The sequence below is a fragment of the Oncorhynchus keta genome, chromosome 10 (genome assembly GCF_023373465.1).
Source record: "Oncorhynchus keta strain PuntledgeMale-10-30-2019 chromosome 10, Oket_V2, whole genome shotgun sequence".
Classification (NCBI taxonomy): domain Eukaryota; kingdom Metazoa; phylum Chordata; class Actinopteri; order Salmoniformes; family Salmonidae; genus Oncorhynchus; species Oncorhynchus keta.
This window is the reverse complement of record NC_068430.1, coordinates 74,821,477-74,840,775: the sequence shown is the minus strand read 5'-3', so window position 1 is coordinate 74,840,775 and position 19,299 is coordinate 74,821,477. Positions and strand designations below refer to the sequence as shown.

The 19,299-nt window shown below is 43.0% G+C and overlaps 1 protein-coding gene across 1 annotated transcript in view; it reads left to right on the top strand.

The window, feature by feature from the left end:
* LOC127931935 (platelet-derived growth factor subunit A-like) overlaps positions 1-2,305 on the top strand; it is a 13,362-nt gene extending 11,057 nt beyond the window's left edge. Inside the window, exon 5 of the mRNA XM_052526086.1 lies at positions 2,057-2,305. Within this exon, the coding sequence (XP_052382046.1) occupies positions 2,057-2,212 (156 nt within the window). The 3' untranslated portion in view covers positions 2,213-2,305. The remainder of the gene's footprint in view (positions 1-2,056) is intronic.
* Positions 2,306-19,299: the final 16,994 nt, after the last annotated feature.

Below are 19,299 nucleotides of genomic sequence, written 5' to 3'. Positions count from 1 at the left end.
GAGAGGAATGGACAGATGAGGAGAGAAGGGAGGGATAGAGAGAGCAGCAGAGGGATGAGAGGAATGGACAGATGAGGAGAGAAGGGAGGGATAGAGAGAGCAGAGGGATGAGAGGAATGGACAGATGAGGAGAGAAGGGAGGGATAGAGAGAGCAGATGGATGAGAGGAATGGACAGATGAAGAGAGAAGGGAGGGATAGAGAGAGCAGAGGGATGAGAGGAGTGGACAGATGAGGAGAGAAGAGAGGGATAGAGAGAGCAGAGGGATGAGAGGAATGGACAGATGAGGAGAGAAGAGAGAGCGCAGATTTGATCCCCTTTTGATACTCAATATCAGATGAAAGGGTCTCTCTCTCTTTCATTCTTTTTCCTTTTCTTCATTCTTTCTTTCTCTTTGTCTTTGACAGAGAGGAAATCAAAAGATAAGTCTCCCGTATATCCTGAGACTCAACTACAGAGACAGAACTATGGAGAGGAAACACACACACACATACACATGTATGCACACACACACACATGCACGCACACACTTTCACACGCTGTGTGATGTCCAGGAGAAGCCTTCGAGGGTGTGTGAATGTGTGTGTGCACGTGCATGCTAGCTTGCCCATCTCTGCTCTTCCAGAAACCATTCACCAGTACCAGAACAGCAGACAGTTGTTTTTCAATGGCTCATACTGGTCTTGGCTCTGTGTATTAATCTCCCATGGTTTCTCTGTGTCCACTGTCTGTTTCCCTCCATTCCAGTTTCCACTGGTGGGAGAGAGACAAAGGTTCCATTGTTATGTCTGACTTTATGATGCCTTTCTGGGGAACTAACAGCTTGAAGGACATGATCATATTAATTAGACCTGGTGGTTTACTGAGAACCCTACCACACCTCGTGTTACACACCTTTGAGTTGACTCGTGTCTCATTCCCTGTATTTCATTTGACAGGTAGGAGACTTAGAAACTCCCTCAGGCTGCATCTCAGTAGAGCCTAAAATGGGTTCTTCTCCATGTCTCCTCCCTTTCACACACAGATGTAGGATCTTAATTTGAGCCAGTTTGCAACAGCAGGAAAATAACCAGTCAGCAACAGGAAATGTGAATTATTATGTTTAGGGGTTGATACATTTTTTGTAAGGAAAAATCAAGCCTGACATTTTAAAGTGGAAATTCCAAACTTTAGAAGCCTTTTTAAATTCTCAGCCACAAAAGAGTGATCAAATTCAGATCCTACATCTGTACACTGCCCTGTAAGCACAGGGAAAGTAAGTAGCATGGCATCTGTCCAGTTGTTTCCTATCAGTGCAGAATCAGATGAAGGAAATGACACAAGGAGAAACAGCCTTAATTAGAACATGGACAGGGAGCGTCTCCAGTCCACACTATTGAGATGCCTTACCTCACCTGAACCTCTGTACCAATAACAGTGTTACTGTCTCTGCTGTGCTCCTCTGGTTCATGTTGTAACAAGGCAGCACCTTTCTGAGTGTGTGTGTGTGTGTGTGTGTGTGTGTGTGTGTGTGTGTGTGTGTGTGTGTGTGTGTGTGTGTGTGTGTGTGTGTGTGTGTGTGTGTGTGTGTGTGTGTGTGTGTGTGTGTGTGTGTGTGTGTGTGTGTGTGTGTCTGTGTGTATGTTCAGACTTGAAAGAGAAGAGAGGCTTGTACAATCAGTCCTGAAGCTCTAGCAGGCGTGGCTCACTTTTTGAGCGAACACTAATGTGTGTGTGCTTGCTTACGTGTGTGTGTGTGTGTGTGTGTGTAGTGTACGAGGGTGTGTGTGTGTGTCAGTGTATGAGGGTGTGTAGTGTACGAGGGTGTGTGTGTGTGTGTGTGTGTATGTGTTAGTGTACAAGGGTGTGTGTCAAGTTTTTGTATCCTTCCATTACCTCGAAAAGAGGGGATTCTACAGAACTCATTCTGATCCCTCCCTCCCCCCACCCTCCTTCCCACCCCCCTCCCTCCACCCTCCCTCCCTCCCTCCCTCCCTCCCCCTCCCTCCCTCCCTCCCTCCCCCCCTCCCCTCCCTCACACCCTCCCTCACACCCTCCCTCCACCCTCCCTCTCCAGGTGGCTAAGGTGGAGTATGTGAGGAGGCGTCCTAAACTGAAGGAGGTGCTGGTGCGGCTGGAGGAGCACCTTGAGTGTATATGCACCTCCAAACGACACATCAAGGACCTCTACGATACAGACAATGGTAAATATCTTGCTCTACTCTACTGCTGACAGTGTGTGCGTCAGCTACTGTCTGAGAGTGTCTCTCTACACTGATATAAACTGATAACAGTTGAGGAATTTAAATGGTTCTCCCTCAGGGTATTCCACTCCTTTTTCATTCCCCTTTTTTTCTTTATAGACCCCCATCTTCCCCCTCCTCCCCTTCATTCACAGGACCCAGTAGGACCAAGGGTAAAGGGAGGAAACGTAAAAGCTCAAAAACCTCAAAGAATTTCTCATACCTTTCTCGGGCATGTGGAAAAACATGAGTGTTTATTAGTGTCATTACGGTAGGCATTAGCACTACGGCCAATCAATGATCTGGGTTTAAACGGCAATCATGGGAATCGCCAATCAGAGACTAGTATCAATCGAACAGGAAGAGGGGGTGAAATTAGGAAGTGGTTTTAATTGGTGACTGGTGCCTTGGCTGATTACATTGGGTATGGAGGCTGTATTTGGTGGTGAAATATGGGGGTGCTAAAGATTCATTGTTTTAAGTGGTGAACATTTGACATTGGGGGGATGACTTGTATTGTCTGATTGGCTAAGCTAACATTTCGTACCTATTTCTCACCTCCCATCAGGGGTAAGGTGAAGACAGATGGATGAAAGAGAGAAGAGTGAAAGAGAGGAAGAGGGAAGAGAACATCTTTTCAACAGAAACATTCATGTTTCTCAGACTGAGATATGAACTTCAGCCACGTTGTGTGTGATGGCAACAAGAGAAGTGGGGACAGAGGACAGAGAACATATTCTATATGTTATATTCTAGATCTTCCCACAAGACGAACCTTCAAAAATCAATCATTTTGATAACGTCAAAATATTGCCAGAATCGGGAATGATGTTTCTGGAAGATGCAAATAAGGATTTCGGTATTAGGAGTGGGTGTGGCTTCGATTTGATGATTGACAGGTGTCAAATAACGTGACTACGCCAACTGGGAGAAGAAGAGAGGTATATGATTGGATACTGGAGGACAATGGGAGTTGCAGTCTTTATATAAAGGACTTCTGACTACAAGACTACTCCCATGATTTTGGATGACAAGCGGTTTGGAATCCTCCCAATCATTTCGGATGCTTCTTGATTTTTCCATCGGATTCCGAGGACAGTGACTGGGATTATGTTTTGTATATTACAAGATTCCAAGATGTACTCTCCTTCTGGAACGGAAGGAAGTCACCTACATGATGTATATCCTCTTATTTTTGTAACCCTGGTTTTCTATTGCTGACTGACTTCTAGTTTCTGGTATGTTATTCACATAAAGGAAGGTTTAAAACAACTACATCAGTTACAAGTTACTAATAAACTATTTATAATGTCAATTTGTTATAATGTCTTTAGTTTTAGAGAGAGAGAGAGAGAGAGAGAGAGAGAGAGAGAGAGAGAGAGAGAGAGAGAGAGAGAGAGAGAGAGAGAGAGAGAGAGAGAGAGAGAGAGAGAGAGAGAGAGAGAGAGAGAGAGAGAGAGAGAGAGAGAGAGAGAGAGAGAGAGAGAGAGAGAGAGAGAGAGAGAGAGAACTTAGTACAACTTAAGGGGTTACCTCTTATGACCCATACTCAGACACTTTGAACATGAAACCCCTGTGAACTAGTAACTGAGTATATCTCTGCTCCCACTCATACATACCTTCAATACAGAGAGGAAGGAAGTAGATATCAAGACCAACACACTGCTAATGCCAAAGCAACTCTCAGGTTATAGAGCAGGGCCTGTATTCTAAAGCGTCTCAGAGGAAGAGTGCTGATCTAGGATCAGGTTCCACCTGTCCATTGTAATCTTATTCATTATGATCTAACAGGCTACACTGATCCTAGATCAGCAATATTTTCTGAGACACTTTGTCAATACAGGACCAGGTAACGGTTTTACTAAGAACATTTCATAAATGAATAAGATAATGTTATTACTGTACTCTCTCAGTAAGGGAAGTGTTTAGGAAAATAGTAAAAAGTCAATGCTGTTATTATTCTGTAACTTTTCAAAGAAGCCCAGATGCTGACTTAGTTTCAACATATAAATCACTTCAAAGTTCTCACAGAAAGGAAACATCTTTGATAATACAGTACTCGTGTAAAACGTGCGGTTTTTACATCTTAATCAGTGACACCTTAGTTGAAATGGTAATATGGCATCTCTTTAGTTCCCACAATCCACCAGTGTTATAAGACGCCATGGACGGACAGTACCGGCTCCATTGGTTTAGCAAGACTTTTACTTAGTGAATAAACCAGTGAAATAGAGGAGGGATTGTGTGCCTTTGTGGTTTCTCAAAACGATATTCACCCTCTCTGCCAAACCATAAACTGCTCCCCCATTATCCTTTTCCAAACCCAAACTACAGCCCAAAGTGCAACCCTCGGAGCCAGAAGCCTTTCTCTCCCTCTGTGTTATTATGATGTTACAGTCTATAGTGGCGGTAACACGGTACTCACTCCGTGTTATTATGATGTTACAGTCTATAGTGGCGGTAACACGGTACTCACTCCGTGTTATTATGATGTTACAGTCTATAGTGGCGGTAACACGGTACTCACTCCGTGTTATTATGATGTTACAGTCTATAGTGGCGGTAACACGGTACTCACTCCGTGTTATTATGATGTTACAGTCTATAGTGGCGGTAACACGGTACTCACTCCGTGTTATTATGATGTTACAGTCTATAGTGGCGGTAACACGGTACTCACTCCGTGTTATTATGATGTTACAGTCTATAGTGGCGGTAACACGGTACTCACTCCGTGTTATTATGATGTTACAGTCTATAGTGGCGGTAACACGGTACTCACTCCGTGTTATTATGATGTTACAGTCTATAGTGGCGGTAACACGGTACTCATAGTGTACTCCGTGTTATTATGATGTTACAGTCTATAGTGGCGGTAACACGGTACTCACTCCGTGTTATTATGATGTTACAGTCTATAGTGGCGGTAACACGGTACTCACTCCGTGTTATTATGATGTTACAGTCTATAGTGGCGGTAACACGGTACTCACTCCGTGTTATTATGATGTTACAGTCTATAGTGGCGGTAACACGGTACTCACTCCGTGTTATTATGATGTTACAGTCTATAGATGTTACAGATGTTACAGTCTATAGTGGCGGTAACACGGTACTCACTCCGTGTTATTATGATGTTACAGTCTATAGTGGCGGTAACACGGTACTCACTCCGTGTTATTATGATGTTACAGTCTATAGTGGCGGTAACACGGTACTCACTCCGTGTTATTATGATGTTACAGTCTATAGTGGCGGTAACACGGTACTCACTCCGTGTTATTATGATGTTACAGTCTATAGTGGCGGTAACACGGTACTCACTCCGTGTTATTATGATGTTACAGTCTATAGTGTTAACAGGTACTCTATTATGATGTTACAGTCTATAGTGGCGGTAACACGGTACTCACTCCGTGTTATTATGATGTTACAGTCTATAGTGGCGGTAACACGGTACTCACTCCGTGTTATTATGATGTTACAGTCTATAGTGGCGGTAACACGGTACTCACTCCGTGTTATTATGATGTTACAGTCTATAGTGGCGGTAACACGGTACTCACTCCGTGTTATTATGATGTTACAGTCTATAGTGGCGGTAACACGGTACTCACTCCGTGTTATTATGATGTTACAGTCTATAGTGGCGGTAACACGGTACTCACTCCGTGTTATTATGATGTTACAGTCTATAGTGGCGGTAACACGGTACTCACTCCGTGTTATTATGATGTTACAGTCTATAGTGGCGGTAACACGGTACTCACCGTGTTATTATGATGTTACCTATAGTGTTATTATGATGTTACAGTCTATAGTGGCGGTAACACGGTACTCACTCCGTGTTATTATGATGTTACAGTCTATAGTGGCGGTAACACGGTACTCACTCCGTGTTATTATGATGTTACAGTCTATAGTGTAACACGGTACTCACTCCGTGTTATTATGATGTTACAGTCTAGTGGCGGTAACACGGTACTCACTCCGTGTTATTATGATGTTACAGTCTATAGTGGCGGTAACACGGTACTCACTCCGTGTTATTATGATGTTACAGTCTATAGTGGCGGTAACACGGTACTCACGTGTTATTATGATGTTACAGTCTATAGTGGCGGTAACACGGTACTCACTCCGTGTTATTATGATGTTACAGTCTATAGTGGCGGTAACACGGTACTCACTCCGTGTTATTATGATGTTACAGTCTATAGTGGCGGTAACACGGTACTCACTCCGTGTTATTATGATGTTACAGTCTATAGTGGCGGTAACACGGTACTCACTCCGTGTTATTATGATGTTACAGTCTATAGTGGCGGTAACACGGTACTCACTCCGTGTTATTATGATGTTACAGTCTATAGTGGCGGTAACACGGTACTCACTCCGTGTTATTATGATGTTACAGTCTATAGTGGCGGTAACACGGTACTCACGGTACTCACAGTCTATCCGTGTTATTATGATGTTACAGTCTATAGTGGCGGTAACACGGTACTCACTCCGTGTTATTATGATGTTACAGTCTATAGTGGCGGTAACACGGTACTCACTCCGTGTTATTATGATGTTACAGTCTATAGTGGCGGTAACACGGTACTCACTCCGTGTTATTATGATGTTACAGTCTATAGTGGCGGTAACACGGTACTCACTCCGTGTTATTATGATGTTACAGTCTATAGTGGCGGTAACACGGTACTCACTCCGTGTTATTATGATGTTACAGTCTATAGTGGCGGTAACACGGTACTCACTCCGTGTTATTATGATGTTACAGTCTATAGTGGCGGTAACACGGTACTCACTCCGTGTTATTATGATGTTACAGTCTATAGTGGCGGTAACACGGTACTCACTCCGTGTTATTATGATGTTACAGTCTATAGTGGCGGTAACACGGTACTCACTCCGTGTTATTATGATGTTACAGTCTATAGTGGCGGTAACACGGTACTCACTCCGTGTTATTATGATGTTACAGTCTATAGTGGCGGTAACACGGTACTCACTCCGTGTTATTATGATGTTACAGTCTATAGTGTTACAGCTATAGTGGTAACACGGTACTCACTCCGTGTTATTATGATGTTACAGTCTATAGTGGCGGTAACACGGTACTCACTCCGTGTTATTATGATGTTACAGTCTATAGTGGCGGTAACACGGTACTCACTCCGTGTTATTATGATGTTACAGTCTATAGTGGCGGTAACACGGTACTCACTCCGTGTTATTATGATGTTACAGTGATGTTATGATGTTACAGTCTATAGTGGCGGTAACACGGTACTCACTCCGTGTTATTATGATGTTACAGTCTATAGTGGCGGTAACACGGTACTCACTCCGTGTTATTATGATGTTACAGTCTATAGTGGCGGTAACACGGTACTCACTCCGTGTTATTATGATGTTACAGTCTATAGTGGCGGTAACACGGTACTCACTCCGTGTTATTATGATGTTACAGTCTATAGTGGCGGTAACACGGTACTCACTCCGTGTTATTATGATGTTACAGTCTATAGTGGCGGTAACACGGTACTCACTCCGTGTTATTATGATGTTACAGTCTATACAACACGTCTATTATGATGTTACAGTCTATAGTGGCGGTAACACGGTACTCACTCCGGTATTGTTACAGTCTATAGTGGCGGTAACACGGTACACTAGTATGTAACCGTGTTATTATGATGTTACAGTCTATAGTGGCGGTATGTTATTATGATGTTACAGTCTATAGTGGCGGTAACACGGTACTCACTCCGTCCTATAGTGTTATTATTATGATGTTACAGTCTATAGTGGCGGTAACACGGTACTCACTCCGTGTTATTATGATGTTACAGTCTATAGTGGCGGTAACACGGTACTCACTCCGTGTTATTATGATGTTACAGTCTATAGTGGCGGTAACACGGTACTCACTCCGTGTTATTATGATGTTACAGTCTATAGTGGCGGTAACACGGTACTCACTCCGTGTTATTATGATGTTACAGTCTATAGTGGCGGTAACACGGTACTCACTCCGTGTTATTATGATGTTACAGTCTATAGTGGCGGTAACACGGTACTCACTCCGTGTTATTATGATGTTACAGTCTATAGTGGCGGTAACACGGTACTCACTCCGTGTTATTATGATGTTACAGTCTATAGTGGCGGTAACACGGTACTCACTCCGTGTTATTATGATGTTACAGTCTATAGTGGCGGTAACACGGTACTCACTCCGTGTTATTATGATGTTACAGTCTATAGTGGCGGTAACACGGTACTCACTCCGATGTTACAGTTATGATGTTACAGTCTATTATGATGTTACAGTCTATAACACGGTACTCACTCCGTGTTATTATGATGTTACAGTCTATAGTGGCGGTAACACGGTACTCACTCCGTGTTATTATGATGTTACAGTCTATAGTGGCGGTAACACGGTACTCACTCCGTGTTATTATGATGTTACAGTCTATAGTGGCGGTAACACGGTACTCACTCCGTGTTATTATGATGTTACAGTCTATAGTGGCGGTAACACGGTACTCACTCCGTGTTATTATGATGTTACAGTCTATAGTGGCGGTAACACGGTACTCACTCCGTGTTATTATGATGTTACAGTCTATAGTGGCGGTAACACGGTACTCATTATGATGTTACAGTCTATAGTGGCGGTTATTATGATGTTACAGTCTATAGTGGCGGTAACACGGTACTCACTCCGTGTTATTATGATGTTACAGTCTATAGTGGCGGTAACACGGTACTCACTCCGTGTTATTATGATGTTACAGTCTATAGTGGCGGTAACACGGTACTCACTCCGTGTTATTATGATGTTACAGTCTATAGTGGCGGTAACACGGTACTCACTCCGTGTTATTATGATGTTACAGTCTATAGTGGCGGTAACACAGTCTATAGTACTCACTCCGTGTTATTATGATGTTACAGTCTATAGTGGCGGTAACACGGTACTCACTCCGTGTTATTATGATGTTACAGTCTATAGTGGCGGTAACACGGTACTCACTCCGTGTTATTATGATGTTACAGTCTATAGTGGCGGTAACACGGTACTCACTCCGTGTTATTATGATGTTACAGTCTATAGTGGCGGTAACACGGTACTCACTCCGTGTTATTATGATGTTACAGTCTATAGTGGCGGTAACACGGTACTCACTCCGTGTTATTATGATGTTACAGTCTATAGTGGCGGTAACACGGATGTTACAGTCTATAGTGGCGGTAACCGGTGTTATTATGATGTTACAGTCTATAGTGGCGGTAACACGGTACTCACTCCGTGTTATTATGATGTTACAGTCTATAGTGGCGGTAACACGGTACTCACTCCGTGTTATTATGATGTTACAGTCTATAGTGGCGGTAACACGGTACTCACTCCGTGTTATTATGATGTTACAGTCTATAGTGGCGGTAACACGGTACTCACTCCGTGTTATTATGATGTTACAGTCTATAGTGGCGGTAACACGGTACTCACTCCGTGTTATTATGATGTTACAGTCTATAGTGGCGGTAACACGGTACTCATAGTGGCTCCGTGTTATTATGATGTTACAGTCTATAGTGGCGGTAACACGGTACTCACTCCGTGTTATTATGATGTTACAGTCTATAGTGGCGGTAACACGGTACTCACTCCGTGTTATTATGATGTTACAGTCTATAGTGGCGGTAACACGGTACTCACTCCGTGTTATTATGATGTTACAGTCTATAGTGGCGGTAACACGGCGGTAACACGGTACTCACTCCGTGTTATTATGATGTTACAGTCTATAGTGGCGGTAACACGGTACTCAGTCTATCCGTGTTATTATGATGTTACAGTCTATAGTGGCGGTAACACGGTACTCACTCCGTGTTATTATGATGTTACAGTCTATAGTGGCGGTAACACGGTACTCACTCCGTGTTATTATGATGTTACAGTCTATAGTGGCGGTAACACGGTACTCACTCCGTGTTATTATGATGTTACAGTCTATAGTGGCGGTAACACGGTACTCACTCCGTGTTATTATGATGTTACAGTCTATAGTGGATGTTACAGTCTATAGTAACACGGTACTCACTCCGTGTTATTATGATGTTACAGTCTATAGTGGCGGTAACACGGTACTCACTCCGTGTTATTATGATGTTACAGTCTATAGTGGCGGTAACACGGTACTCACTCCGTGTTATTATGATGTTACAGTCTATAGTGGCGGTAACACGGTACTCACTCCGTGTTATTATGATGTTACAGTCTATAGTGGCGGTAACACGGTACTCACTCCGTGTTATTATGATGTTACAGTCTATAGTGTTATTATGATGTTACAGTCTATAGTGGCGGTAACACGGTACTCATTATTATTATGATGTTACAGTCTATAGTGGCGGTAACACGGTACTCACTCCGTGTTATTATGATGTTACAGTCTATAGTGGCGGTAACACGGTACTCACTCCGTGTTATTATGATGTTACAGTCTATAGTGGCGGTAACACGGTACTCACTCCGTGTTATTATGATGTTACAGTCTATAGTGGCGGTAACACGGTACTCACTCCGTGTTATTATGATGTTACAGTCTATAGTGGCGGTAACACGGTACTCACTCCGTGTTATTATGATGTTACAGTCTATAGTGGCGGTAACACGGTACTCACTCCGTGTTATTATGATGTTACAGTCTATAGTGGCGGTAACACGGTACTCACTCCGTGTTATTATGATGTTACAGTCTATAGTGGCGGTAACACGGTACTCACTCCGTGTTATTATGATGTTACAGTCTATAGTGGCGGTAACACGGTACTCACTCCGTGTTACAGTCCGTGTTATTATGATGTTACAGTCTATAGTGGCGGTAACACGGTACTCACTCCGTGTTATTATGATGTTACAGTCTATAGTGGCGGTAACACGGTACTCACGGTACAGTCTATAGTGGCGGTCCGTGTTATTATGATGTTACAGTCTATAGTGGCGGTAACACGGTACTCACTCCGTGTTATTATGATGTTACAGTCTATAGTGGCGGTAACACGGTACTCACTCCGTGTTATTATGATGTTACAGTCTATAGTGGCGGTAACACGGTACTCACTCCGTGTTATTATGATGTTACAGTCTATAGTGGCGGTAACACGGTATGATGTTACAGTCTATAGTGGCGGTAACACGTGTGTATTATGATGTTACAGTCTATAGTGGCGGTAACACGGTACTCACTCCGTGTTATTATGATGTTACAGTCTATAGTGGCGGTAACACGGTACTCACTCCGTGTTATTATGATGTTACAGTCTATAGTGGCGGTAACACGGTACTCACTCCGTGTTATTATGATGTTACAGTCTATAGTGGCGGTAACACGGTACTCACTCCGTGTTATTATGATGTTACAGTCTATAGTGGCGGTAACACGGTACTCACTCCGTGTTATTATGATGTTACAGTCTATAGTGGCGGTAACACGGTACTCACTCCGTGTTATTATGATGTTACAGTCTATAGTGGCGGTAACACGGTACTCACTCCGTGTTATTATGATGTTACAGTCTATAGTGGCGGTAACACGGTACTCACTCCGTGTTATTATGATGTTACAGTCTATAGTGGCGGTAACACGGTACTCACTCCGTGTTACAGTTATGATGTTACAGTCAGTCTATAGTGGCGGTAACACGGTACTCACTCCGTGTTATTATGATGTTACAGTCTATAGTGGCGGTAACACGGTACTCACTCCGTGTTATTATGATGTTACAGTCTATAGTGGCGGTAACACGGTACTCACTCCGTGTTATTATGATGTTACAGTCTATAGTGGCGGTAACACGGTACTCACTCCGTGTTATTATGATGTTACAGTCTATAGTGGCGGTAACACGGTACTCACTCCGTGTTATTATGATGTTACAGTCTATAGTGGCGGTAACACGGTACTCACTCCGTGTTATTATGATGTTACAGTCTATAGTGGCGGTAACACGGTACTCACTCCGTGTTATTATGATGTTACAGTCTATAGTGGCGGTAACACGGTACTCACTCCGTGTTATTATGATGTTACAGTCTATAGTGGCGGTAACACGGTACTCTATAGTGGCTCCGTGTTATTATGATGTTACAGTCTATAGTGGCGGTAACACGGTACTCACTCCGTGTTATTATGATGTTACAGTCTATAGTACACGGTACTCACTCCGTGTTATTATGATGTTACAGTCTATAGTGGCGGTAACACGGTACTCACTCCGTGTTATTATGATGTTACAGTCTATAGTGGCGGTAACACGGTACTCACTCCGTGTTATTATGATGTTACAGTCTATAGTGGCGGTAACACGGTACTCACTCCGTGTTATTATGATGTTACAGTCTATAGTGGCGGTAACACGGTACTCACTCCGTGTTATTATGATGTTACAGTCTATAGTGGCGGTAACACGGTACTCACTCCGTGTTATTATTATGTTACAGTCTATGTTACAGTCTATTATGATGTTACAGCGGTAACACGGTACTCACTCCGTGTTATTATGATGTTACAGTCTATAGTGGCGGTAACACGGTACTCACTCCGTGTTATTATGATGTTACAGTCTATAGTGGCGGTAACACGGTACTCACTCCGTGTTATTATGATGTTACAGTCTATAGTGGCGGTAACACGGTACTCACTCCGTGTTATTATGATGTTACAGTCTATAGTGGCGGTAACACGGTACTCACTCCGTGTTATTATGATGTTACAGTCTATAGTGGTTACAGTAACACGGTACTCACTCCGTGTTATTATGATGTTACAGTCTATAGTGGCGGTAACACGGTACTCACTCCGTGTTATTATGATGTTACAGTCTATAGTGGCGGTAACACGGTACTCACTCCGTGTTATTATGATGTTACAGTCTATAGTGGCGGTAACACGGTACTCACTCCGTGTTATTATGATGTTACAGTCTATAGTGGCGGTAACACGGTACTCACTCCGTGTTATTATGATGTTACAGTCTATAGTGGCGGTAACACGGTACTCACTCCGTGTTATTATGATGTTACAGTCTATAGTGGCGGTAACACGGTACTCACTCCGTGTTATTATGATGTTACAGTCTATAGTGGCGGTAACACGGTACTCACTCCGTGTTATTATGATGTTACAGTCTATAGTGGCGGTAACACGGTACTCACTCCGTGTTATTATGATGTTACAGTCTATAGTGGCGGTAACACGGTACTCACTCCGTGTTATTATGATGTTACAGTCTATAGTGGCGGTAACACGGTACTCACTCCGTGTTATTATGATGTTACAGTCTATAGTGGCGGTAACACGGTACTCACTCCAGTGTTATTATGATGTTACAGTCTATAGTGGCGGTAACACGGTACTCACTCCGTGTTATTATGATGTTACAGTCTATAGTGGCGGTAACACGGTACTCACTCCGTGTTATTATGATGTTACAGTCTATAGTGGCGGTAACACGGTACTCACTCCGTGTTATTATGATGTTACAGTCTATAGTGGCGGTAACACGGTACTCACTCCGTGTTATTATGATGTTACAGTCTATAGTGGCGGTAACACGGTACTCACTCCGTGTTATTATGATGTTACAGTCTATAGTGGCGGTAACACGTACTCACTCCGTGTTATTATGATGTTACAGTCTATAGTGGCGGTAACACGGTACTCACTCCGTGTTATTATGATGTTACAGTCTATAGTGGCGGTAACACGGTACTCACTCCGTGTTATTATGATGTTACAGTCTATAGTGGCGTACTCACTCCGTGTTATTATGATGTTACAGTCTATAGTGGCGGTAACACGGTACTCACTCCGTGTTATTATGATGTTACAGTCTATAGTGGCGGTAACACGGTACTCACTCCGTGTTATTATGATGTTACAGTCTATAGTACTCACTCCGTGTTATTATGATGTTACAGTCTATAGGTACTCACTCCGTGTTATTATGATGTTACAGTCTATAGTGGCGGTAACACGGTACTCACTCCGTGTTATTATGATGTTACAGTCTATAGTGGCGGTAACACGGTACTCACTCCGTGTTATTATGATGTTACAGTCTATAGTGGCGGTAACACGGTACTCACTCCGTGTTATTATGATGTTACAGTCTATAGTGGCGGTAACACGGTACTCACTCCGTGTTATTATGATGTTACAGTCTATAGTGGCGGTAACACGGTACTCACTCCGTGTTATTATGATGTTACAGTCTATAGTGGCGGTAACACGGTACTCACTCCGTGTTATTATGATGTTACAGTCTATAGTGGCGGTAACACGGTACTCACTCCGTGTTATTATGATGATGTTACAGTCTATAGTGGTCTATAGGTAACACGGTACTCACTCCGTGTTATTATGATGTTACAGTCTATAGTGGCGGTAACACGGTACTCACTCCGTGTTATTATGATGTTACAGTCTATAGTGGCGGTAACACGGTACTCACTCCGTGTTATTATGATGTTACAGTCTATAGTGGCGGTAACACGGTACTCACTCCGTGTTATTATGATGTTACAGTCTATAGTGGCGGTAACACGGTACTCACTCCGTGTTATTATGATGTTACAGTCTATAGTGGCGGTAACACGGTACTCACTCCGTGTTATTATGATGTTACAGTCTATAGTGGCGGTAACACGGTACTCACTCCGTGTTATTATGATGTTACAGTCTATAGTGGCGGTAACACGGTACTCACTCCGTGTTATTATGATGTTACAGTCTATAGTGGCGGTAACACGGTACTCACTCCGTGTTATTATGATGTTACAGTCTATAGTGGCGGTAACACGGTACTCACTCCGTGTTATTATGATGTTACAGTCTATAGTGGCGGTAACATTATGATGTTACAGTCTATAGTGGCGGTAACACGGTACTCACTCCGTGTTATTATGATGTTACAGTCTATAGTGGCGGTAACACGGTACTCACTCCGTGTTATTATGATGTTACAGTCTATAGTGGCGGTAACACGGTACTCACTCCGTGTTATTATGATGTTACAGTCTATAGTGGCGGTAACACGGTACTCACTCCGTGTTATTATGATGTTACAGTCTATAGTGGCGGTAACACGGTACTCACTGTTATTATGATGTATTAGTCTATGTTACAGTCTATAGATGTTACAGTCTATAGTGTAACACGGTACTCACTCCGTGTTATTATGATGTTACAGTCTATAGTGGCGGTAACACGGTACTCACTCCGTGTTATTATGATGTTACAGTCTATAGTGGCGGTAACACGGTACTCACTCCGTGTTATTATGATGTTACAGTCTATAGTGGCGGTAACACGGTACTCACTCCGTGTTATTATGATGTTACAGTCTATAGTGGCGGTAACACGGTACTCACTCCGTGTTATTATGATGTTACAGTCTATAGTGGCGGTAACACGGTACTCACTCCGTGTTATTATGATGTTACAGTCTATAGTGGCGGTAACACGGTACTCACTCCGTGTTATTATGATGTTACAGTCTATAGTGGCGGTAACACGGTACTCACTCCGTGTTATTATGATGTTACAGTCTATAGTGGATGTTACAGTAACACGGTACTCACTCCGTGTTATTATGATGTTACAGTCTATAGTGGCGGTAACACGGTACTCACTCCGTGTTATTATGATGTTACAGTCTATAGTGGCGGTAACACGGTACTCACTCCGTGTTATTATGATGTTACAGTCTATAGTGGCGGTAACACGGTACTCACTCCGTGTTATTATGATGTTACAGTCTATAGTGGCGGTAACACGGTACTCACTCCGTGTTATTATGATGTTACAGTCTATAGTGGCGGTAACACGGTACTCACTCCGTGTTATTATGATGTTACAGTCTATAGTGGCGGTAACACGGTACTCACTCCGTGTTACAGTCTATGATGTTACAGTCTGTTACAGTCTATAGTGGCGGTAACACGGTACTCACTCCGTGTTATTATGATGTTACAGTCTATAGTGGCGGTAACACGGTACTCACTCCGTGTTATTATGATGTTACAGTCTATAGTGGCGGTAACACGGTACTCACTCCGTGTTATTATGATGTTACAGTCTATAGTGGCGGTAACACGGTACTCACTCCGTGTTATTATGATGTTACAGTCTATAGTGGCGGTAACACGGTACTCACTCCGTGTTATTATGATGTTACAGTCTATAGTGGCGGTAACACGGTACTCACTCCGTGTTATTATGATGTTACAGTCTATAGTGGCGGTAACACGGTACTCACTCCGTGTTATTATGATGTTACAGTCTATAGTGGCGGTAACACGGTACTCACTCCGTGTTATTATGATGTTACAGTCTATAGTGGCGGTAACACGGTACTCACTCCGTGTTATTATGATGTTACAGTCTATAGTGGCGGTAACACGGTACTCACTCCGTGTTATTATGATGTTACAGTCTATAGTGGCGGTAACACGGTACTCACTCCGTGTTATTATGATGTTACAGTCTATAGTGGCGGTAACACGGTACTCACTCCGTGTTATTATGATGTTACAGTCTATAGTGGCGGTAACACGGTACTCACTCCGTGTGTTATTATGATGTTACAGTCTATAGTGTTACAGTCTATAGTGGCGGTAACACGGTACTCACTCCGTGTTATTATGATGTTACAGTCTATAGTGGCGGTAACACGGTACTCACTCCGTGTTATTATGATGTTACAGTCTATAGTGGCGGTAACACGGTACTCACTCCGTGTTATTATGATGTTACAGTCTATAGTGGCGGTAACACGGTACTCACTCCGTGTTATTATGATGTTACAGTCTATAGTGGCGGTAACACGGTACTCACTCCGTGTTATTATGATGTTACAGTCTATAGTGGCGGTAACACGGTACTCACTCCGTGTTATTATGATGTTACAGTCTATAGTGGCGGTAACACGGTACTCACTCCGTGTTATTATGATGTTACAGTCTATAGTGGCGGTAACACGGTACTCACTCCGTGTTATTATGATGTTACAGTCTATAGTGGCGGTAACACGGTACTCACTCCGTGTTATTATGATGTTACAGTCTATAGTGGCGGTAACACGGTACTCACTCCGTGTTATTATGATGTTACAGTCTATAGTGGCGGTAACACGGTACTCACTCCGTGTTATTATGATGTTACAGTCTATAGTGGCGGTAACACGGTACTCACTCCGTGTTATTATGATGTTACAGTCTATAGTGGCGGTAACACGGTACTCACTCCGTGTTATTATGATGTTACAGTCTGGCGGTAACACGGTACTCACTCCGTGATGTTACAGTCTATAGTGGCGGTACACGGTACTCACTCCGTGTTATTATGATGTTACAGTCTATAGTGGCGGTAACACGGTACTCACTCCGTGTTATTATGATGTTACAGTCTATAGTGGCGGTAACACGGTACTCACTCCGTGTTATTATGATGTTACAGTCTATAGTGGCGGTAACACGGTACTCACTCCGTGTTATTATGATGTTACAGTCTATAGTGGCGGTAACGGTAACATGTTACAGTCTATAGTGGCGGTAACACGGTACTCCGTGTTATTATGATGTTACAGTCTATAGTGGCGGTAACACGGTACTCACTCCGTGTTATTATGATGTTACAGTCTATAGTGGCGGTAACACGGTACTCACTCCGTGTTATTATGATGTTACAGTCTATAGTGGCGGTAACACGGTACTCACTCCGTGTTATTATGATGTTACAGTCTATAGTGGCGGTAACACGGTACTCACTCCGTGTTATTATGATGTTACAGTCTATAGTGGCGGTAACACGGTACTCACTCCGTGTTATTTATGATGTTACAGTCTATAGATGTTACAGTCTATAGTAACACGGTATTATGATGTTACAGTCTATAGTGGCGGTAACACGGTACTCGTGTTATTATGATGTTACAGTCTATAGTGGCGGTAACACGGTACTCACTCCGTGTTATTATGATGTTACAGTCTATAGTGGCGGTAACACGGTACTCACTCCGTGTTATTATGATGTTACAGTCTATAGTGGCGGTACTCACACGTGTATTATGATGTTACAGTCTATAGTGGCGGTAACACGGTACTTATGTTATTATGATGTTACAGTCTATAGTGGCGGTAACACGGTACTCACTCCGTGTTATTATGATGTTACAGTCTATAGTGGCGGTAACACGGTACTCACTCCGTGTTATTATGATGTTACAGTCTATAGTGGCGGTAACACGGTACTCACTCCGTGTTATTATGATGTTACAGTCTATAGTGGCGGTAACACGGTACTCACTCCGTGTTATTATGATGTTACAGTCTATAGTGGCGGTAACACGGTACTCACTCCGTGTTATTATGATGTTACAGTCTATAGTGGCGGTAACACGGTACTCACTCCGTGTTATTATGATGTTACAGTCTATAGTGGCGGTAACACGGTGATGATGTACAGTCTATAGTGGCGGTAACACGGTACTCACTCCGTGTTATTATGATGTTACAGTCTATAGTGGCGGTAACACGGTACTCACTCCGTGTTATTATGATGTTACAGTCTATAGTGGCGGTAACACGGTACTCACTCCGTGTTATTATGATGTTACAGTCTATAGTGGCGGTAACACGGTACTCACTCCGTGTTATTATGATGTTACAGTCTATAGTGGCGGTAACACGGTACTCACTCCGTGTTATTATGATGTTACAGTCTATAGTGGCGGTAACACGGTACTCATAGTGGCTCCGTGTTATTATGATGTTACAGTCTATAGTGGCGGTAACACGGTACTCACTCCGTGTTATTATGATGTTACAGTCTATAGTGGCGGTAACACGGTACTCACTCCGTGTTATTATGATGTTACAGTCTATAGTGGCGGTAACACGGTACTCACTCCGTGTTATTATGATGTTACAGTCTATAGTGGCGGTAACACGGTACTCACTCCGTGTTATTATGATGTTACAGTCTATAGT